We start from the raw sequence: 25355 nt of genomic DNA on the forward strand, positions 1-25355 counted from the left end.
CTCAAAGCTCATCACAAGTGCCGCATAATCCCCATCATCCATCTAACCCATCCTCTACCCACTTCCCCTCCAGCAAACCTCAGTTTGTTCTCTATAATTAAGACTGTTTTATGTTTTGCCCTCTTTTTCTCTCCCTATGTTCATCTGTTTTGTTTCTTAAATTCTACATATAAGTAAAATCATATGATATTTGTCTTTCTCTGACAGACTGACTTCACTTAGCATAATACACTCTAGCTCCATCCACACTGCTACAACTGGCAAGATTTCATTTGTGTTGGTGGCAGAGAAATATTCCTCTCTATACACACACACACACACACACACACACACACACACACACACTACATTTTCTTTATCCATTCATCAGTTGATGGACATTTGGGATCCTTCCATAATTTGGCTATTTTTGATAGTAATGCTGTAAAAATTGGGGTACATGTGCCCCTTTGAGTCTGTATATTTCATCTTTTGGATAAATACTTAGTAATGCAATTGCTGGATCTTAGGATAGTTTTATTTAACTTTTTGAGGAAGCTCCCTACTGTTTTCCAGCGTGGCTATCCCAGTTTGCATTCCCATCAATAGTATCAGACTGTTCCCCTTTCTCCCCATCCTACCCAACATCTCTTGTTCCTGATAAGTTAATTTTAGTCATTCTAACGGGTGTAAGATGATATATCATTGTAGTTTTGATTTATATTTCTCTGATGATGAGTGATATCGAGCATCTTTTCATGCATCTGTTAGCCATCTACATGTCTTCTTTGGAAAAATGTCCATTCATGTCTTAACTGGATTGTTTGTTTTTTGGGCGTTGAGGTTGATAAGTTCCTTATAGACTTTGGATAGTAACCCTTTATCTTATATGTCATTTGCAAATATCTTTTCCCATTCCAAAGGTTGCCTTTTAGTTTTGTTGATTGCTTCCTTTGCTGTGCTGAAGCTTTTTATCTTGATGATAAATCAAGATAATTTGTCCCAATAGTTTGTTTTTTCATGTTTCTCTTGACTCTGGAGACATATCTAGTAAGAAGTTGCTGTAACTGATGTCAAAGGGGCTGTTGCCTGCTTTCACTTCTAGGATATTGATGGTTTCCTGTCTTACGTTTAGGTCTTTCATCCATTTTGAATTTATTTTTGTGTATGCTGTAAGAAAGTGGTCCAGTTTCATTCTTTTGCATGTTGTTGTCCAGTTTTCCCAACACCATTTGTTGAAGAGACTGTTTTTTTCCATTGAATATTCTTTCCTGCTTTCTCAAAGATTAGTTGACCATATAGCTCCATACATTTCATAAGTGGCTCCTTAAGCCATTTGAGAAGCAAAAAAAAAAAAAAAAAAAAAGTGTCACAGGTAAGAGTCATGAGTGACAAGGGAAGATTTCTGTTTACTTTATTTAGCCTCTCTGGAGTAACACTGACATGCCTTGCTACTTTCATCTGCAGTAATTCCAACTAATTTGCCTTCCATCTGGTGTTTTGCTCACCAGGGAGATAAGGGCATGGTATAGGATGTTTTCTTTGAACTTAATTAGGTGAATCTTTAGCAAAATCCTGAATAAAAGCCTATCTTTTCTTCCAGATTGATTCTTCTTAGATTCTTGTAAAATTAATTCTCCCAGATTCAATGTTTCTCATTCACTATTATCCCCTTATAGCTCTACTCCCATTTGGATTCCTTGGGACAGTGAGTTGGAAGAAAAAAGCAGACTCCATGGACTCAGGTTCTCTTCTTGAATGTGGAAAGTAATTTTAGAGAATATCTTTGCTCCCAAATTAAACAATGACAATGACTTTTACAAGAATTTTACTTTTAGGAGTTCTAAGTTTAACTCTCATAGGAGCAATGATACAAAAGTTATTATTTTTCACAAACCAGAATCAGGACAGTTAAACACAGAGGGCTGAAATAAATCTGACATTAATATACAATATAATTAATTAAGTGGATTGAAACATTTCAGCAATATCCTATGTCCTATGACTGTTTCTTACTCTTTTGGGTTCAGGATAAAAGAGTGGAAAAAAGTATACAGTCAAATCTTCAAGGAGCTTACATTCTCTAAATTGGAAATTTCCTTTTTCCCAAAATGTAGAAAGGAATTCCTGATGTAAATGGAAATATGAAAATGGCATGGTACTTGGCTAGATAATAGATCCAAAATCCAAGCTTAACCTATAGCTGTCAAAACTGAGTCTAGAATATAAACCGTCCCCTGATCAGTGTGTTGATATTTGCTTGCCAGCAGATCAAGTTACGCTATTGGGGATCTATCCCCTATATGACTGCCCTTTTAGATCACAACTGAGTCTTTCTAATTAACAGTTTCACAAATAATTAATGAATTCTTTAATCAGAATTAATCAGTCTACCTTTCAGTTGAAAGATAGAGACCTAGATCCAGTTAGTCCAAAGACATAAGTTCAGTTCGAAATGTCACAGTCCAATATTAAAGAAAAACTCCAGATTTAGACCTATAAGGAGACCAGTGCTCTGTTTACTTCATTTTCATTCAGTGGGAGCACAGCTTACCAATAAAGGAAAAGTCATGAACAGATTGTCAATTAGGGAATATTTTTGGGAGTATTGTGTAGAATATATGCTAGGCGGCTATCAGCCATCCTGATGAAGCCTTGCTCACTGGCTTGAAAATTTTTCCTTGATGCAATTAAACATAACAGTTTTGAAGTTAAGTTTCAGAGTCATATAGAACTTGATTCCAATCTTCGTTCTATCTTTTATTAGTTGGACAAACGGGGTTATTACTTAAATTTTCTGAGTTCTATTTTTCTCTTCTGTAAAACTTGGGATATAATCAGTACCTTCCTCAGATGGTTTGTGTAATGATGAAAATTTTAAAAGATGGTTTACTGAAGGGTTTTTACATGGAGTCTAACACGTATTAACTTTCAACTAATGTTAGCTAAGATGATAGCTCTGCTTCTCATGGACTTCAAATGTAATGAGGCTAGCACTATTCTCTAAGACTCTGATAAATGTTATTATTTACGAAAGTGTTACTTTTGTTTTGCTTACACTAATAATGTTTCTAACATTTTCTCATGTGTGCTAAAGATGCATCCTGACCTATGATTGTTCTAAAAAACACAACTATTTTCTTTGACCAATTATCTCTCCACAAAATATTTTGGTTTATTAAGTTCCATGACATTGTTTATTTTAACTAGAATGTCGACTGCTATGTTGTATTTTACATATCAGCTTAACTTCAAACAACTGTGTGAACAAAACATCTTAGCCACACCAAAGAATGGTTTCTTTCACTGTACTAGAATTCACTTTTTTGATAGCGTAGAAGACCTATATCTTTATATAAAATGTATTTTAAAAAGCAATTAAAACAAGGTTGTGTAGAGGAGCATGCTAATTCATTTGTTCATGTACCATTATTTTGAGTTTCTAAATTGTTGAGAAAATAATACTCTTGTGGAAATGGTCGTTGGTGTGGTTTACATGGTTTCTTATACGCTTTGTGGCATTGACTCATGGAACAATGTCGTTTGTGGAAATGTGACATTTGTTTGCATGCAGGAAACATCTCTTTTGTTCAGAGAAACAATCTTTTCAAAAGATGGCATCAATTTTTTTCTTTGATACTTATATCCTAAATTCCACACAAAGGTTAGTAATTTTAAAGAATACAAATTTCCCATCTGACTTCCAGCTTGAGTTTTCTGTTGCCTGTTACAAAGTGTTCAGATGAAGATGTACAGTGGCACTAATAAATCTCCTAGAGCAATGATTCCTGAGATTTTTCTCCCTCCATATTCTATTCATTCAGGACTCTACTATTCTGCCACAATTGCCTTATTATTTGTAAAATGTTTATAATAGATGCTTTAAGAAACTTGTAAATTATGATTGACAGGATTCTCTCTCACTGTTTTATTAAATTAACCAGGGCCCTGTCCACTCACTTTTCTCTATCATGTCTCTGAGACATAAATAATACCTTTAAAAATTTTGGATAAGTGAATAAGCATTCAAATCAGGAGTTATCCCATTGCTGGGCTTGGTGATAGAGAAAGAAAAACTATACTGATTCATTGTTAAAAAGCTTGGGAATAGTGTTTGCCTGATAGCGTGGTTAAAGATCATAGGTTAGTTGTTTTGGACCTATCCTAAGCATTTGTCAACTGGTGAGTATTTTCTTCTCCACTAGACTGTATTTTGGGGGACAGGGAAGACTATATGAGTATTCTCACTGGTATATCTGGAACCCTCAAGGAGAGTGCTCAATAAGCATAACAAATAAATACATGAGCCTCAGTTTCATCCTCTTTCATATTAGTAGAGTTAATTATTTCCCTGTCTATGATCACAAAACTTTTTTTGGAACTCAAATTACTCAATGTAATGAAAAAATTAAAGTCTTTTAAAATTGTAAGATATAATCTTTATTATTCAGATAGGTGTTTCATTTATTTTGCAAAGAAGTTAAATTAGCTTTTTTTGTTGTTGTTGTTCTCACAAGAACAGACTACAGATCTCAATTTATAATTTACACTGTCTGATTTTAATAGGACCTCTTATTTCTTTGGCCTTGGATCACCAGCAGCATTGGAAGCACACTCTTCCTTAATTTCATTCAACTCATGTGGTTGCCTTTTCATAGCCAATGGGGGCTGAATAAGTATAAAATTATAATGTCTATAATAATTTCCCTTGTTCTTCTTGGCAGGCACAGTCAGTTTCTGATGTTCAGGTCATACTGCTGGCAGCATTTTTCAATTAACATTTAATAGTCCCCCAGAAAAGGCTCAATCTCTCATTGGCACTGAACCCACTATTTCAGTGGAAAAATGCTCATAAACAAGGAAGACCTTCCCTTTCATTGATCTTCTTGTTTTCCACAGCTTTTGTACTTGGAGTAATCTTTATTTTTGAGAACACTAAGCCCATGGATGTTACTTTCTACCCTGTGTTTGCTTATTTATACAATTTACTATCCTTAGGATGTTTACGGACATTGCTTTGCAAGTTCTGAAAAAAAAAATCTATCATGAAGGTGTTAGGAAAAGATAGACACACAGACTCACTGTGTCATCATTAAGGCATTCATCATGAAGAGCTCTACTTTTTTGACCAATTTTACTGTGATTAGTGAGTAAATCAGACTCATCAAAGAAGCTAGGAGTCTCCCCAGAGATGGAATCTAAATGACTAAATTTTCAAAGGTAGTGTTTGAGAACATCAATATTATATGTTATTTCTTCTAATCCAAATAAACAACGCTGCTGTCTAAAAAAGTTTCATCACGTGCAGTCAGCATTTACACTTAAATTTTGCTTCAGATGCTCTGGCTGTAACCCCAATTTAAATGTGAAACATTTAAGTAACAAAATAGTCATTTTTCTTCTCCCCTATAATTGATTTGCATCTTTTTTATCCACTGAATTTATTCAGTGGACAGTATATTAAAAGACTTGTCCATAAAGAACTAAGTAAGTTGCACTTCTCTGTCATTAGATTTCTTTTCTCATCATCTTGGTAGTCAGCAAGATGATTTTGGAATGATCCAGCATTGGGAAGGAGCTGACTGAAACCAAGAGAATGACAGCAGTGACACCTATACAGTGCCTTGCTTTGCCTCTGGAGAAATTGTGATTCCAAAGACATAAACTGCATTTCAAAATATTATAGTGGATAATATATCTGACCTATGAGAAAGCAAAGCATTTGAGTCTAGTGGGTGGGAAGATGAATTCTCAGTAGGAGGGGAACAAATAACAAATCTCCTTGCTTTCATAAAACACTTCTAATGTTCATCACACACTTCCATATATCTTATCTAATTTGGAACTAAAGTCCATGTGAGATTGAATATGGTTATTGTTTCTCTAGTAAAGTTTTACTAATGTGATTTAGGGAGCTTGAGTGACAGTGTTAACTAGCAAGGGGCAGAGATTCAAACATGAGTCTTCTTAGTACTCTACCTGCTCCACCATGCCTGTTATGAGGAGAGGCAATTTGTCAATTTTAGGGAAATTTTGAAAGCACCCTGAACTTTAGCTTTTCTTAAAGGTAGTTTGATTTACTACTTATTCTATAAACTACTTCTTAAAGTTCAGAGAAGTAAGACATATGGACAGACCTCATAAACCTCCTTGACAGATAAGCCTCAGTTTCCTCTTCCATGAAATGAATAGGTTGGACCAGATCCATGCCTCTAAGTCTTGGCTGCACATTAAGAGGCCTTCTTGCCTACATCCAGAATCTATCCCCAGAGATCCTGATTTAATCAACCATAGTCTTAGGTGAAGCTAGGCTTCTATTTTTGTTTTATCACTTCCCAGGTGATTCTGATATGCAGCCAAGATTGAGCACCACTGGAATGGATGATCTGGGAGGACTTCTTCTATGTGTCTAGGCATATTTCAAGATTTATGCAATAGTTCTGATGTTCCATGAGTTAATTGGAAAGACACTCAAATTTAATTATTTATTTTAACCTATCCGGATTCCTTGATAAAATATAGATCTCATTCTCACTTAAGAGATTCTAGGAACTATAGAATTTTTGGCTGGACTGTATATTGCCCAATAAAATCTCTCCTCAACTTTGCTCTTCTTGCACACTTAGACCCAGAAGCTATCTGGCTAATCTAAAGAATTCCTGTACATGCCAGAAAGTTTTCTCTGAGCACAACTGTTCAAAGAAACAGTCATTTGGAGACAGAGGGGGACTAAAGTAAAGACACTGAGTCAGGAAGAATAGAGATTTCAGCAAGTCCTTAGAAAAATCATTGAGTAAAACCATGGACAAGAACCAAGGATTACAAGCATCACAGAATGCTTTGGCCTAACTAGGGCTCCTTTTACCCAGCTAGCCAGCTGCTACTAAAACAGGAAAGATAACATTTTTCAAAGCAGACTTTGAGAACTGCAGAAAACTTTTTTTTGTAAATGAGCAAGTTACATAAATCAGAAAGAAAAGGAAAAAAATCCAAGCAGTGAGCTTTTGTGCCTGAAAGGGCATAATGAGAGGTTGAGTGAAATGAAGCTGCCAGTCACCATCTGGGTGCATGGGGGTGGGTGCAGAGTGGCTGGTATGTAGACATAGGTGTCTTTGAGGACAGATTTTGTATTTGCTAAGAAGCTAATATGAATTTGTAGATGACAGTTTCAGTTTTTCCTGAAAGCTTCAAATAGTTGAAGATGAAAATACTGCGAAAAAGCCTAAAAAATTGCACTGATTTAAGATAACCACAAAGCATGTCCAATTGAGGGAAACTTGTCAGCATGCTATTTCCTAAGCACTTGCTCCCTAATCACTGGCTAAAGATGGTAATGATTATTGCTGATTTTCTGGTGCTATGAGGGTTAAAGGTAGTGGTAGAGGAACATCCTGAACTCACCTGCTACCATAAACACAACAAACCCACAAAAACAGGTGGAACAATTCTTTCTGAAAAGGAACTGAAAGCTAGCTGAATAGTGTCTACAAAAGAAGGATAAAAAGGCCACAGCAAGATGGGCAAGAGAGGGAGAGACATGGTCTTGCAAGAAGCCCCACCCCAGGTGTAATGACCCATAGTCAGGAAGGATCTCATAATACAAAGCTTGTCCCTGTTGAGTGAGGGGTTTTTGTCCCATACTATGTACCCCAACCCTTGGGAACTGTACCAGACAAATGAGCCACCAAAGAGTTTGGCCTTAAAAACAAACAAGAGTCGGGGCAGCAAGGTGGCTCAGTCGGTTGAATGTTGGACTCTTGATTTCAACTCAGGTCATGATCTCACGGTTTGTGAGTTGAGATTCTCTCTCTATCCCTCCTCTTTGCCCCTCCCCTGCTTGCGTGCACTCCTTCTCTCTCAAAATAAATTTAAAAACTTAAACATAAACGAACAGGGCTTGCTTCCAGGAGAACAATAGGGCTATAAGGAACAGAAAACTACTCTAAAAGGGCTCAGCACAGACCCACTCACAAAGGGATCCATACAAAAGCAACTATTTGAAAGGTGACTAATCCGTATCAGAGGACTCATTATGTTAACCTAAAAGTGTCTGCCACATAGGAAACAACCTGTTGAGACTCACTCTGTGGGTGAAGGTGCTGGCAGGTGTCATATTTGCATTCACCTTCTTCCTTCTTGGTCCTGGGGCTCGCGGGTACCATTTTTTTTTTGTACCCATCTTCTGGCCTGCTAGTTCCAGTGGAAGCCTCATCCCCTCACACTGCAGCCCTGGTCCTTGAGTGCTTTGCCCCTAATGCACCATTGCTAGACAGACAAGTACTTCACACTGCATCTCAACTATGGGCTGTCCTGTCCCAGTCCCAGCATGTCACAACCACAGCCTTTTTCTACACAGATGACAGGCATGTGCAGCCCACACAGAGAGGCCCCTTGAGTGCCTGGCTCTGGTGTCCAGTGGAGATTGTGTTTCTGGGTCTTATGGGTCTGAAATAATCAGAGAGACAGTCCTTTGCAGCCTACCATCCCTAGATGTTGAACAAACAGCAGACTGAAACATATCCTATTTTCATGAGACAAATGCTTATTTTCTTATCCTGGAGCTTCAGCCTGAGGAGCAAGATTCAGGTTTGCCACACATCCAGATCCTACAGAAGTACTCCCTGGGAGTGTGGGCAAGGAGATACCATATTAGGGTCCTCCCTTCATCTTGCTACAGCTACCCGATGCATCCCAGATATGAGCTTTTATATATAAGACTAACACAATTTTTTGCCAGCGTTGCTGAAGGGTCACATCTAAATGTCCTGGTCTTGAAGTCAGCTGGATTTATGATTGCAGAAACACCTATATATACATAAGATATCTCTACCTTTATCTCTATATCTATGATCTCTAGCTGTATCTGTATCTCTAATCTATCTATCTATCTATCTATCTATCTATCTATCTATCTATCATCTATCTATCTATCTTAAAAGCTGGTGCCTGAGGATCTGGTTTACAATTAGCCTAAAACCAGGCCCTGTCTGAGATCCATACTTATGGAACTCTGACAGGTCTTGGCACATTCTTAACAACTGGGACCCTCAAAAACCAATCAGGCTACTTAAACAATCAAAGAAGTCTGAGAAACAACAAAAACTCAGGGCAAGATTGAATGACAAGGTTCCTGTCCTACACTAGACCACTCTTTCAAGATTGGAAGACATGCTTTATTTCATCTAATAAGGAGGAAAAGAGAGCTGACCAAAATGAGAACACAAAAGAATATATTCCAAATGAAAGGACAAGATAAAACCTTGGAAAAATAGCTTAATGAAATCAAGATAGGTTATCTACCTGATAAAGAGTTCAAGGTAATGGTCACTGAAGTCAGGAGAAGAATGAATCAACATGATGAGAACTTTAACAAAGAAAAAAACATAACAAGGTACCAAACAAAAGTCATAGAGTTGAAGAATACAATTGCTGAACTGAAAAATAAACTGGAGAGGTGCAACAGTAGACTAGATGAAAAAGAAGAATGGATCAGCGACCTGGAAGATGAGGCAGTGGAAACCACCCAATCAGAGGAACAAAAGAAATAAGAATTAAACATAGTGAAGGTGGTTTAAAGATCTGTGGGAAAATATCAAAAGAAATAGCATCTACATACAGAAGCCCCAGAAGGAGAAGGGAGAGAAAGAGATAGAAAAATTATTTAAATAAATAATTGCTAAAAAGCTCCCTGGAAGGAAATAGGCATCTAGGTTCAGGAAGCAGAGTTACAAATAAGATGAACCCAAAGAGATCACACCAAGACACATTATAATTAAAATGTCAAAAGTTAAAGTGAGATTATTAAAAACAACAAGAGAAAAATTACTTTTTAAATACAAAGGAAACTGATAAGACTATCAGTTAATTTTTCAGTAGAAGCTTTGCAGGCTAGAAGGGAGTGGCATGATATATTCAAAGTGCTGACAGAAAAAAAAAACAAAAAACTTCCAAACAAGAATATTCTACCCAGGAGGTTTATTATTCAGACTAAAAAAGAGTTAGCATTTTCCAGACAAACAAAAACTAAAGGCATTTGTCAACACTACACTAACCTTACAAGAAATATTAAAGGGATCTCTTTTAAGCTGAAAAGAAAATGCATTAATTAGTGACAAGAAAACATATGGAAGTAAAAATCTCACTAATAAATGCAAATATATAGTAAACATAGTAGACTAACCACTTACAAAGTTAACATGAAAGTTAATAGACAAAAGTAGTAAAATTTACTATAACTACCATAATTATTTAAGAGGTATGCAAAATAAAAGTTGCAAAATATGGTATCAAAAACAGAACCTATGGGGGAGGGTGAAAATATAGAATTTTTAGAATATGTTCAAACTTAAGATGCTATTAACTTGATATAGACTGTTAGATGTATAGGATGTAATATGTAAATCACAAAACAAAAATCTATAGTAGATGCATAAAAAACTGAGAAAGAAATATAAACAGAACATTAGAGAAACTCATCAAATCACAAGAGAAGAATGTAAGTAAAGAGGAAACATAGAGGAACTACAAAACAGCCAGAAAACAATCAACTAAGTGGCAAAACCATGAGCAATAAGTAATTTAAATGTAAATAGGCTAAATTTTCCAATCAAAAGATAGGGTGGCTGAATGAATAAGAAAAGCAAGACTCATCTTTATTTTGCCTATAAAAGACTCATTTCAGATCAAGGGACACACTGAGACTGAGAGTGAAGGGATGGAAAAAGATATCCCATGCACAAAGTTGGCGTAGCCATACTTAATATCAGGCAAAATAGACTTTTTAAAAAGACCATAATAAAAGACAAAGAAGGGCATTATATAATGATAAAAAGGTCACTCCAACAAGAAGATAGAACACTTGTAAATATTTATGCATCCAAAATAGGAGCACCTATATATGAAGTAAATATTAACAGACAAAAGGGAAGAAAATGGCAGCAATACAATAATAGTAGAGGACCTTATCCCAGTTACATCAATGAATAGATCATCCAGAGAGAAAATCAGTAAGGAAGCACTGGCTTTAAAAAACACATTAGACCAGATGGACTTAAGAGATACACACAGGACATTCTATTCAAAAGCAGCAAAATACACATTCCTCTCCAGTGCACATGGAATAATCTTAAGAATAGACTATATGTTAGGCAACAAAACAAGTCTCATTAAATTTAAAATGATTGTAATCATATCAAGTATGTTTTCTGCCCACAATGGTATGAAACTAGAAATCAGTTACAGGATGAAAACTAGAAAAATCAAATATGTGGATATTAAATAACATGCTATTGAACAACCAATGAATAAAAAAAAGGAAAGTTTATGGCAGTACAGTCCTATTTCAGGGAACAAGGAAAGCCCAATAAATAATTTAACTCTACACCTAAATAAGCTAGAAAAAAAAAGAATAAACAAAGCCCAAAGTTAGTGTAAGGAAGAAAATAGCAAAGATAACATGGAAATAAATGAAATAGAGAATAGAAAAACAATAGAAAAGATTAATAAAAGTAAGAGCTGAAAAGATAAACACAATTCACAAACCTTTAGCTAGACTCACTAAAAAAAAAGATAGACACATAGACAGATATGGATCAGAAATGAAAAAAAAAAGATATAACTCATATCACAGAAATACAAAAGATCATAATAGACTACTCTGAACAATTTTAATCAGCAAATTGGACAATCTAGAAGAAATAGATAAAGTCCTAAAGACAGTCAACCTAACAACACTGATTCATGATGAAATAGAAGACCCAAGCAGAATGATTACTAGCAAGGAGATAAAATCATTAATCAAAAACCTCTCAACAAATAAAAGTCCAAACTAAACGTCTTTACTGGTGAGTTCTACCCAACATTCAAAGAATAATTAATACCTGTCCTTCTCAAAATTTTCCAAAAGAATTGAAGAGAAGAGAATGCTTCCAAACTTATTTTATGAGGCCAGCATTAACCTGATACTAAAATCAAGTAAAGGCACCACAGAAAAAGAAAATTATAGGCCAATATTCCTGATGAACAACTGCAAAAATCCTCAACAAAATATTACCAAACCAAATTCAATGATACTTTAAAAGGATCATGCATCATGATCAAATGGGATTTATTTTAGGAAATCAAGGATGGCTCAACATCTACAAATAATCAATGTGACACATACACCAAATTAATAAAAATGAAGGATAATATCATGTGATCATTTAAATAAATGCAGAAAAAACATTTGATAAAATCCAATACCCATTTATGACAAAAAGTCTCAACAAAGTGGGTATAAAGGGAATGGGCCTCAATATAATAAAGGCCATATGACAAGCCCAAAGATAACTTAATACTCAACAATGGAAAACTGAAAGCTTTTCTCTAAGTTAAAGATTAGAAAGGGATGCCCATCCTTGCCATTTTATTCAATATAGTATTGGAAGTCCTACCCAGAGGAATAAGAAAAGAAAAGAAAAGAAAAGAAGAGAAAAGAGAAGAAAAAGAAAAAGAAATAGAAAAATCTAAATTGGAAAGGAAGAATAAAGCCATCACTATTTGAAGACAAGATAATATATATTTGTATGATCCTAAAAACTCCACCAAAAACGTGTTAGAATTAACACATGAATTCAATAAAGTTGCATGATACAAAGTCAATATACAGAGAAATTTTCTCAACTTCTATACATTAATAACAAACTATCAGAAAGAGAAATTAAGAAAACAATTTCATATATAATTGCATCAAAACAATAAAACACTTAAGAATAAATTTAACTAAAGAAATAAAATCTCTCTACTCTGAAAACTGTAAGATATTGATTAAAGAAATCAAAGGGGAAACAAATAAATGAAACAGTATCTCATACTCATGGATTGGGAGAATTAATATTGTTAAAATGTCAATATTCTCAAAAGCTCTCTATAGATTCAATGCAATCCCTATCAAGATCCCAATGGAATTTTTACAGGAGTAGAAAAAACACTTTTAAAATTTGTATGAAACCACAAAAGATCCTGAATAGCCAAAGAAATCTTGAGAAGGAAGAACAAAACAGAAGATATCACATTTCCTGATTTCAAGTTATATTATAAAGCTATCATCATCAAAACAATATGGTACTAACGTGATAACAGACAAATAGACCAATGGAACAGAATTAAGAGCCAAACAAACCCAAACATATATGGTTAATATTAATCTAATATTTGATAATGGAGTCAAGAATACTCAGTGGTGAAAAGATAGTCTCTTCCATATATGGTGCTGGGATAATCATATATTTACATGTAAAAGAGTGAAACTGGACACGTATCTTACACAATTCTCAAAAATTAATTCAAAATGGACTAAAGAATTATACATAAGACCTGAAACCATGAAACTCCTACAAGAATACATGAACAAGTTTCCTTGGCATGGGTCTTGGTAATGATTTTTTAGATATGACAAGTAAAACATAGGCAACAAAATAAAAAAAAAACAAATAGCACTATATCAAACTGAAAAACTTATGCACACACCAAAATAAATCATTTACAAAGTGAAAAGATGACCAATGGAATGGGAAAAATATTTGCAAACCATATATCTCACAAGGGGTTAATATCCAAAATATATAAAGAACTAATATAACTCAGCAACATAAAACCGGAAAATCCAATTTAGAAATGGGCAAAGGACCTGAATAGACATTTATCCAAAGAAGATATACAAAAAGCTAATGTGCACATGGAAAAATGTTCAACATTGTTAGGCATTTGGGAAATGTAAATTAAAACCACAGTGAGATATCACTTCATGCATCTTAGAATGACCAGAAGTAACAATTGCTGGCACAGGTATGGAGAAAAAGGGACCCCTGTGCATCAGTATGTTCTTAAATTTGTGTACCAATGTAGGTATCTAGTGATATACTGATGATTGATTCATATGGGAATCCATTTTATTTTCAAGCTATTTCCTCTGATTATGAAACACAATAATAAGAATACAAAACTTGTCTTCCTGTCATGAAATTGTCATATTTAATATGGAACACACTTTCTGATTTTTTTCTTCAGCTCTGTTTTTAAAATATTTCCTACAAAAACATTTGTACATGCAGTCAGTCCTCATAATTAATGGATCTGTATTTGCAAACAACCTTACTTATTATAATTTATTTTAACCCTAAAATCTATACTGATGTGTTTTATGGTCATTTGCAGATATGTACAGAGTGATGGAAACTTTGAGTTGCTTTGATGGGCAAGTTCTCAGTGGAGGTCAAACAAAGCAACACTCCGCTTTCCCATTTGAGCTCTCAGGCTGTAAATGTTTCCTTTCTGTGACACATTTATAGTATTTTTGTATTTTTTGTTGGCAATCTTACTGTTTAAAGTGGACCTCAAAGAGTGCTGAAGTGCTTTCTCATGTTCCTAAAGACAAGATGGCAGTGATGTGTCTAGTAGAGGAAGTAGGTATCTTAAATGAGCTTCATACAGGCATTGGTTATAATACTGTTGACCATGCACTCACTGTTACTGAATCAACAATAAACATTAAATAGATGCCTTTATACAGAATCACAAATAACAGAAAGTTATGTTTTGATTAATTGATGTAAATGTGACTGGTGACTCACAGGAACCTAACCCTAAATCTCTCCTGGAAGCAAAGCTTCAGTCTTTTCTAATTTAATAGTCACAATGACTTTGTAGAACATAACTATCATGAATATTGAGAATTGACTTATTAACTTTTTATTAATTTTACTCTTTAAAATTTTACTTTCTGCATTTCAATTATAAAGGTACAATCTATTTCCTATTTAATTTTTTTGGACTTACATATATGCATAAATAGATATGTGTGTGTGTGTGAATTTATGATTTGCTGATATTAATCCATTGGTACAGATCAGTTTTCATGATTCAAGTTATAAAAGCTAAATACTCATGAATAAAGTAGTGAATTGAGGGAATTTTCTGAATTAGAATTTATATCTGAATACTTTGAGGTGAATTTGAAATGTGAAAACTTTGAATTACAAAATATTTCAAAGATTCATGGTTCTGTTGTTCAACTTTGAGATGTTTTAATTTCTTAGCTATCACAGAGAGGTAGTTGTATATTAAGTCTTCAAGGATTATCAAGTGACATTTTGTAAAAGTATTAGAAAATGCTGACTTTTCACAATCAGAGCCTTTATCCTGGGTTACAGTGAAGGGAGCTTGGTTGTAGATGTACCTTGGTGAGGCTGCAAAAAGAAATGGCTGTAAGTTGAGACTTGAAGAATAAGGATTTTATTAGAAAAAGTAGATGATAGGGGAAAATTTAAAAAAAGCAAAAATTATGGAGGAAATTAATATGTAGCATATTTGGAGACTGAATGTATTAGGTTGGTTTAATATATTTAAACATTAACTTAAATTACAAAGAATTATTTTTACTAAATGTGAATAATTACATTTGATTCACTTTAGGGCACCTACTTATATGCAACTAATAACACATGATCAAATTTTAAAAATGTACTTGACAATATTCTTGCCTGGGCAGAAGCTTAAATCCAGAACAGAGTGATCTCTCTCTCATTTGAACCTATCCAGGGCTCCCTTAAGTGTGAGAGTCCTATCTACCCTGCTTTAGAATGCAATATTGTGAATATAATTAATTTCTGAAAGCAAATATTAAAACAATATATGAATTAAAAAGAGAATGAGAGAGTGGGAGGAAGGGGTAAAAAGGAGAGTGGGAATTAGAGAGGGAGACAGAGAAGAGGAGAAAGGAGAGGAGAGGAGAGAACAGGAGAGAAAAAGAGAAGTGTCAGGATTTAAGCTGAATCTGAGAAGTCTGAGTCCAGGCCAAATCTTATGTGTTATCTTTGAGGCCCAATCATAGACAATAACAAAGGCTTTACCTGGTAGGCTTCACAGGGAGAAGCTGTCCTCCTCACAACAGACTTGGTATATAATCTAGAGGAATTTGTGACCAAGGACTCATGCCACCCCCCCCCCACCTCAACAACAATGTTCTAAGATGTATATGCATCACTAGTCCAATTGCCTCCATTTGTAGCCTCTTTATCGAGGAGCTCTTGACAAAGCTATTTCCAGGTCTCTCTGCTGAGACCTCCTTATCAGGAGTCCTTGAAGAAACTTTTCTCTCTGACTCAATACTTTCCCACTCCTAGCCCTTCATGTGACTTGCTGCCATATGTGGGTAAAAATGGAACCCTGGGGAGCTGACATCTTTATTTTGTTTCATGTGAACATGAAATTCTTACAGTAAGTGAATAAAGGCTTGACTATTGCCTTCAGTTTGGCTCATTGTATTAATTGACCACCACCAAACGGGCATGTCAGAAGTTTCTTTCTCTGACAGAATCCATTTGAGCTTATTTAGAATCCAAGGGGGCAAGGTGGAACTGAAAACATTATTTAATTTGGTAAATCATTATTTTTTTCTCTAAATAGTATAGTTGCAAAAATTATGGAGAAACAGTCCTTGAAGTTGCCGTAGGAATTCTTAGTACTAGAAGGGACTTCAAGATTTTTTAAGTTCAGTTCTTACATTTTATAGCTGAGGACAATGAAGCACTGAGCAGTCTGAAATTGAGCCACAACTGGCACATGGGGTCCTGAGCCAAAGCAGAAATATTTTTTTGCATGTTACCTTTATATTCTAAATGTATATCTTGGATTCAAAGATCCTCAGCCTGAAGATTTTGTGGGAAAGGGAGTGACCTGAGGCAGGAATGGAAGGTTAGAGAAAAGAGATGCTAGGACAAACTCAGAGTATGATGTTTATTGTATATGACATTTCTTGTATTTGTTGTTTCAGCTCATTTTGAGGACCTTGAAATTTTCTTGAGCTTAGTTATTATAAGAACTCTTATGGTTACTATATAACTTGGAATCAGTGGAGAAGGGGGTGGTAGTTTTTGTCTTCAGATAATTTATTGGAAGGCACAGGAAGGTTATTGATTTCTTTTACATATCTGAGAGCCTATTGCTACCATCACTCTGAACTCAAGAAAGAATCTGAACACTGCACATGACTGTTATCTACTTCCTGTCAATTAAGGGAAAATATACTAAAGCCTTTCCTGAATCCTAATAAAAGGAAAAGCTTCACTCATGAAGTCTCTTGATTGTTCTAATTTGGGATACTTATTAGAATTTTTCTTAAGAACTTTTAATTATTCAGGAAAACCTATACTTAATGAATCTGCAAAGCTCTATTTATTAATTGGATTTTACTGTGTCAACACATTATAACCAATTATAAAAATAACAGGAATGATGAGCTTTACAGAATGAGACAGGAGATGGTGTGAAGGTAAATCATCTTGGGAAGCATTTGAGGGAATAAAAGTGGGAACAGAAGTGGGAGAGTAGAAGGTAAAACAGGAAAGAAGGAAAAGTAGGTTCTTGAAATGGTCACAATGAAGACCAGAGTTTCTAATGTGCCTTATGGTCTGCTCCTCGGTACTGTGTACCTAAGTGTAGAGAGGGAAGCATAAGGGACCATTTGTCCACAGCTTCCCATTTCCTCAGTCAAGGAAGGGTTCTTTCATGGGGTGGGAACTTCCTTATACTTTCTCACCTATGAATACCAGGGTGATTTCCTTGGAGGGTAGAGTCAGAGAAGTTCCAGGTGTGAAAACGAGGGCTGTAGAGACAGCTGGGGTAGGAAGCTACCAAGATATATCTGGGCAAAGCTGACTGTCATACTAATCACTGAAGTAAAAGGTGAGTAGCAGGATGAGAGGTAGGCACAACAAAGGTCTGAAACAATATGATAACCATTATTTTAAAATATTGTCTGAGAGAGCTCCGGAAATTCCATGAAAGAGCTCTGAGGACAGCAATGGAGGGCAGGATGGGGTAGCAGGTGAGCAGTACTCTCTGGCCCCAGCACGTGATTCATCCTGAAAAGCTCCTTTGATCTCTTTTATATATTGGCTTACAAGTTTTTTTTTAAATAAAGTTCTCTTATTTGAGACAGAGAGAGCACAAGTGCATGGGAACAAGGGAGGGGCAAAAAGAGAGGGAGAGAGTGAACTCTATGCAAGTTTTGTGTTGTCATCATGGAGCTCAATACAGGGCTTGGTCCCTTGATCCATGAGATCATGACCTGAGCTGAATGCCCACGAAAGTGTTGGTTGCCCAACTATATTGGCTCAGGAGTTCTTGAAGTAAATGTCTACCTCTAAAAACAAGTTTGGAGACTATAGTCATATCATTATTTTAGTTCATTAATATACATTAAACGTTATGAAGATTAAATGTATGAAATTCTCATATTTTAAAAACTTTACACAACATTTAGTTTTGGCATTTATCATTAATATATTTTAAGATGTCACATTGTTTTACGTTATTTATCAAAGCAGTTTTTCTGCTCCTGCTGACCTAAATAATCTCATTTCAATTAAAATCCAAAGTGGAATTCTGGAAGAAATAACAGTTTCAACTTTTATGTGTAAAGAGTTCTCTAAGACATTCAAAATCCCAAAGTAACTATTGTTAGCATCACCTGAAAGACATTTTGAAGTGGTCCAAAGCCAATTATTTTTATTTCCTTCTTAGAAGTAGATAAATTATACCTAGATTTTATTCATGAACAGCTTTATTTACTGTAGCAGTTGTCAGAAGTTTTTTCCCCAAATATTGCATGTAAGTATTAATGAAAATATTTGTTCAGGAAAACACTTGTGAAGAAATATTTACAATACTTTTTAACACAGATTTAGAGATAAGTTAACAGTATAAAGGAAAGTTAGTTCTTTAACATCTTATTTCTATCATTGGTCTGCTGGAACTAGAACAGCTCTGGGAAAATAGCGAAATTATGTCTACTAATATTAATATAAAATATAAGTGTTTAATATATAAAGTTCAAAGGGCATGTTTAAAAGATTATACTTTGTGGAAGCACTGCAGAATACAAGTTTAAAAATGTATCTATGAATAATAACCACCAAATTTACAATAGTAATAGCCTTTGGGGAATCAACATAATAGGAAAAATGAAGAGGCTTCTTATATATATATATATATAAGATATATATATACACATATATATATCATATGTGTAATATGATTTACATATTATATGTTATTATGTATATATAATTATGCATTATATTACATATTACTTATAATGTATAAATATGTAATTATGTATTATATATTATATAAAGTATGTAATACATTATTATATATAATATATATTACTAGTATATATAATTATTATAATTATACATATAATTTTTGAAGGTGAAGAATCTTATTAGTCTCTATACATTCCTTTGTGTTGGAAATAGTTTGTAAAATATAAGCTAGCTCATTCTTTCAAGAAAGAAAGGAGAGAAGGAAAAGAAACTTAGTGATAGCTCTATGAGAATGACAGAGACACAGACACAGAGACATTTCCACAGAGGAAATGAAAAGCAACTTAGTGTTCTCAGGACACACTGAAAAACAGTGTCATGATAGAATTAGCACCAGTATGGGAAATAGTTAAAGTTGAAATTGCAAGAGATACTACCAGAAGCTCTCTATTGCAAGTAAAAGGAATACAATTAAATTCTTATGTTTTCTTGTAAACCATTATGTTAAGGATAGATTTTTATTTAGTATGATTCTTTTTCCCTTTAAATCCATCCTCAAAAAAAAAGTTCATCCTCTAACATGGATATTTTATAGTTTTAAAAAAGAAAGCAAGCTTTATTAGCATTTGAGCTTTCTAAATAAACAATTATCTTTTTTATTTTATGAAAATTACTAGTGACCATATTCAGGGATTTATGCATTAAAATTAATTCATATGTATCTATGTATATTAATTAATTAATTTATATTTATGGTTAAATTAGATAAAACATTGTTATTCCTTATTTTCTCAGTTACTTATATCCGAAGTAAGTAAAAAAGCTTGTACTTCTGTTCAAATCAGTCATGCCTGATCATTTTGTGGTTTGATTCTGAATCAAATATTTAGTATATAGAACAAGTATAAGCTCAATAGGACTTGCTTTAAAGTCAGAAATACATTTGAGTGAAACAAAAGCGACAATAACATCTTGCATATATATATATATATAAATGCTCTGCTCTGGTAACTAATCATATTGAGAATTTATTGAGTTAAATTAAGAAATAATCTGAAAAATGGAGGCAATATCATTCATTTGGCACTCTTCATTGGAACTTTATTGGTCAGGGTGATTTACACAGATCATAGAGATCTAACAGTTTCCAAATCCTTTACCTTTTCTTTCTTTCTTTCCTTTTTAATAGTGTCTACATAGACCATGTTCATGACTACATGGACAATCTTTTTGAATAAAAAGCTTATAAATATAAATATATGTGGGATAATAGTTTTTATATTTATGATTAATTGTATACTTTGGACAAGTGTTCTCCAAAAATTAAACATTCCTGTGGCTATAACTTTGTATACTATTCTGGTTGATTTTTTAAAAATATTCTTTTTTTAAAATTTTTAAATGTTTTATTTATTGCTGAGAGAGAGAGAGAGACTGCGTGAACAGGGAAGGGTCAGAGAGAGAGAGAGAGATACAGAATCTGAAGCAGGCTCCAGGCTCTGAACTAGCTGGGAGCTCAGACCCACTAACTGTAAGATCATTACCTGAGCCGAAGTCGGACGCTTAACAGACTGAGCCACCCAGGCGCCCCTGAAAAATACTCTTGACAATAATAAACCATCATCCCATTTTAAATAATTGCTACATTTTATAATATTTTATCACCATATTTTTTAGAATTTGTGTGGTAATTTTACATTATCTTGCAATTAATTTTTTACTTTAAAACCAAGAAAAATTTTTGTGTGATGAATAGTTATAACATTTCTACCATTTAACATCTGGGTTTTAAATCTTTAGATCATATGATGGTATCTCTTTTCCTCCCTCATGTTTTTCAGAACATCACTGTGTAAGAATCCTACTTAAATTATAATATTTAATAATGTTGTTGATGAAGGTATGATGATGATGGAGTTGAGAGAGAGCACAAATGTATTAATCATGGTATCTGTATGACCAGTTGCTTTTGTTGTTGTTTTGGTTGCCATAGTCATTTGAGTCTCATGGTTTGTATGATGTATTAAAACATACTAATAAATATTAACTTAATCTGGTTAGAAACTGTAACTTGTCCGTTAATTGTACTTGACCTTTCAAAAGTATTTGTTGAACTTTAAATAATAGCAGGAAGTGAGCATTTTACCTCAATGATCTAATAGATGTAGCATTTTACTCTTCTTTTTAACAGGGGCAATAATATCTCTGAACTATCATTTTTGTAGTAAAAATCTCACAGCCTGGAGACAGTCCAATTATATATTCTAAGCTCAATAAACATATTTTCTTCAATCCCCAGATGCTTTCTTCATCACTCCATCGGCCACCAAACTGTCTATTTTTCTGTTTTGTGGTCATATTCCCAGAGGGTTACTTGACTATGGAATTGCCACAGGTGGGTGTTTGGAATGACCTTTCAAATCATACTGCCTTTTGTTAGAACAGAAAAGTAAAGCATAATATCATGGTCCACTAAGATGCAATGTCACTATCCATCTCCAAGCCATCAAGAGGTGAGATGTCTTGAAAACAAACTCACCAAGCCAACAATCTCTGAAACACTGAAATAAGACCAGTCTTCTTAGCTCACAGCCAGTTGCCATTTTACTGTTTCTCTCTTTATAGGAAAGCATAAACTACAAGGGAGAAAAATAAGGAAGGAAAATACCAAGAGAAGAAAGAAAAGGAAATAAAAGATTATGCTTCAGACAGATTTCTAGACACTTTGGTAATTTCTCTTCTTCATGTCCATGATTCCAGACATAAATTTAGGATACTTTATTATTTCCGCATTATTACTGCTAACTAAATCTACTCTGTCAGTCTTTTAGTTGAATTAACTCAAATCACAATTTGCCACTCTAATAAAAAGAGAATTATATTGGCTAATATAGATATTATGTTGAACTAATAGTGTTATTGAACTAATGAACTATCTTCTTTGAAGAAATCATTGATATTTTTTGTGCCTCAGCTTACTCATCTAGGATAGGTGACTTCTAGGGTCTCTTCTAGCCTTATCAGCTTGTGATTCTATGCATTTTCTTAGGACAAGTGGGATACATATTTCCTCTTTATAAGGCAGTCCTCTAATTATGTTTTATTTATTTACTTTTATTATCATAACTGCAAATGACATTTGGTTTTTGTCTTTGAATCTTTGTATTGGATTATTACAAGGTAAATGTTTTCAAAAAGAAATTCTTCCATTGATTTCCATCCTGCATTTTCACTTCTGTTGTTAGCTTTCTTCTCAATAGATGGTGCTCTTTTCTCAGAGACACTACTTAAATTATTCCTCAGCAAAAGATTAGAGAAATTAGTTTTATTCTTTAACAATCATTAAATAAAGAAACCAGGCATACAAGAAAGAATCGATTATAAGCAGCCTGCAGCACCTTGCTCATGAAAGTATAATAGGAAAAATGATTATTTAATGGTTGAGGAACTCCATTAAACCCTGCAATACTTGCTGAACAGATGAAGTGAATACTGTAACTAAATATGAAAGTACCATGTTCACCACATACAAATAACCCTTAGCAGGAAGAAACCCCATTTTAAAGTGTGAAATTTTTTATTTACTTAAACAGAAATGAATAAATAGTATTCCATATTAGCATGTAGGATTTGAATATACACAATGTCACTAACGCAGTCTGCATTAATCTCAATTAATATTGAAAACTCATACACTCTGCCAAATAAACCTGGAGCATATGGGTAAACAGAAAACGGTCCACAAACTCTTCTGAAATAATTTCACTGAGTAAAGACACTTTCTTCCCCCATGAGCAACCATTGTAACTTCTTCACATTCTTTATGTCACAGTTTGTAAATCCAGAATTATGCCGCTTTTAGTCACTTTTAACTGGGTCTCATTTTCAGAAGATTAGAGAAACGGTTATACCCTGCAGTTCTCCTGAATCACACTCTCTATTCCCCATTCGGTTTGTGACTCCCATAGCAGAGGTACAGCCGCCAACTGCAAAATGGTCTAGGCAACACAACTGTCGTATTTATTACAAGAAAGCAACATTATTTACTGTGGAGAGACACCAAAACTTTCCCACTGAGTGTGGCCTTGGGATAGAAGGATTAGTGAGGCAAGGGCAAGTGTGACAAAGGAAGGGGAGGGGTGGGGGGTGCAAAAAGTACAGGGACACCAGCAGGGGGTAGGAAAGTTGCCAAGATTCTTCTCTGAAAAGAACTGACAAGGAGATCGGCCCCCTAATTAGGACATCTAACTAAAATTCCTCTTTCGTTATTCACAAGTTACTGTGTCCACAGCCCCTGTGGAAGGGACTGTGAGATTCTGTGCCCAAGAGCTTTCTTGGCTCAGTGTAAGTGAGCTGTAGATAGAGTATTTATTTATTTATTTATTTTTCGCAGAGCTTTGCAGCTTCTACCAAAGCAACTTCTCTGTTTCTGAAATTTTTGATTCTTTAACAGCGGAGGGAAAAATAGGAAAGTAGACTTTTGCACTCACAACGACCACTCTATCCACTGTTGCTCCCATAATATCCCCCCTCCTCCCTGTTTACCTCTCTTCTCTCATCCTCCCGCCAAACACTGCCCCAGGGGTCAGGTATCCTTTTAGGCCCTTATTAGCTCCCCTCTGCTGGGAGCCCTGGCGCCTTCCTTACCTGACAATCACATACATGACCAGGAAGTTTCCGAAGAGACCCACGACGCACACGATGGAGTAGAGGGCCATGATGGTGATGGCTGTGATCACGGAAGGACTGCCGGTCGGAGGGCATGAGCTGTCGCTCCCGCCGAGCTCCGTGCGGTTAGGACCGCACGGGTCGGACAGGTTGCCATCTAGGTGGGAGAAATTGACCCAGGAACCGAGGTCAGGTGCTGGGGAGCAACTTGAAGAGTGCAAATAGGAATCCGAGCAGTTGCTGGCGTTCGTGGGGACGGCGCTGCTGTCCATGGTGCTGACGCCTGGCTGGGACCTCGTTGTGAGCGAACCGCGAGCACCCAGACTTTTTCAGGTGCCACGCGTCTCAGCCGCTTCCTCTCGCCGCCGCTACCACAGTTTCTGCTGTTTCTTACAGATACTAACCCTGGTGCAGCCAGAGAGAAGCTTCAGGCAGAAGGAGAGAGCTGGGCATCTGACATTATCCGCTGCTTGTAGCCCCCTTCCGCCTTAGTAGTAGAGACACATCCTCAACCCAACACCACTGGAAGGAGGGGAGGGAGGGCTGTGCGGGATCCAGAGGCTGGAGGGGAGGGAGGAGAGAGAAGGGGGTGGATTTTGCGCAAAACGATCCAACCAGTTGGTCTGTCTCCCCATTCGGTACTCGTCCCTGCAAACATATCTAAGGAGGAGCAGAATGGGGAAGGGAGTTGGAGGAAAGGGTTGGGGGAGAGAGAGAGTTAGTTCTTGGCAGCAGGGAGACATAAGAAAGGGGGCTGACATCATTCTATTTTCCCAGCGCCGTTTTCTCTGTGTATTACGACAGGGAACACATTGGCCTGGTGCAACCTGGACAATCCTTACCCCCTAACCCTTTTCCAGCCCTCTAGTATGCTGAAATCTTTTGGCATAGGGCACACAAAGTCCTCTTCCTTAGTCTCTTTGTCTCAGTCCTGCGTGTCTACACAAAGCAAAGGTGTTTTTACATCACTGAATGAGAATTTTGAGCCCTACAAACCTATCTGAAAAAAAGTGGTTCTTTCTCTGAAAAAGAAGTGAGAAAGAAACTTTTGTGTAGGAAACGTATTCCATTCCATCTATATTCCTTTAATTTCTCCTGAGTAGAAACTTTAGTTATGACTGATTTCTATTCTGGTGGGGAAAAGGCACAAGAACTGGTTACATAAATCAGGGCATTGTGGCATCCAGGAAACTCAACGAAAGATAAAGGTGATCCTCCACACTTACATCTCATAGATCTGTTTAGACTTATTTATTATCTCTTTTATTGCCAGGCACATGGACATGTGCTTTTCAGTTGAAGCATGTCAAAATAAAACATTTGCATTATTTCAGTCTGTTTCCTTCTGTAGAGATTCCTAAAGGAATCCCATAGATATCTGGAACTGGAGTGGCCCATACAAGGCTGAGGAATATTGATACATTTTAAAATTTGATACCTCACTTCCAGGACCCCAAATATTTCTATTTTAGAAATAAATTTGTAAGTAAACGAAGGGCAAGATGTTTTTGTTGTTGTTTTTTGTTTCTTTGTTTTTTGATTAATTAACACTAATGCTGAAGTAATTCTCATATCTGTACATGTGTGGATTTGTGTGTGTATATGTCTTTTAACAATAAA

At 35.3% G+C, this 25355-nt stretch overlaps 1 protein-coding gene across 1 annotated transcript in view; it reads right to left on the reverse strand.

Moving 5' to 3' along the window:
• Window positions 1-24195, reverse strand: part of OPRM1 (opioid receptor mu 1) — a 45622-nt gene extending 21427 nt beyond the window's left edge. The window contains exon 1 of the mRNA XM_039234089.1: window positions 23715-24195. Coding sequence (XP_039090020.1) covers window positions 23715-24007 — 293 coding nt within the window. The 5' untranslated portion in view covers window positions 24008-24195. The remainder of the gene's footprint in view (window positions 1-23714) is intronic.
• Between the last annotated feature and the right edge of the window lie 1160 nt (window positions 24196-25355).

The sequence above is a fragment of the Hyaena hyaena genome, unplaced genomic scaffold, assembly GCF_003009895.1.
Source record: "Hyaena hyaena isolate Hyena2069 unplaced genomic scaffold, ASM300989v1 scaffold_81, whole genome shotgun sequence".
Classification (NCBI taxonomy): domain Eukaryota; kingdom Metazoa; phylum Chordata; class Mammalia; order Carnivora; family Hyaenidae; genus Hyaena; species Hyaena hyaena.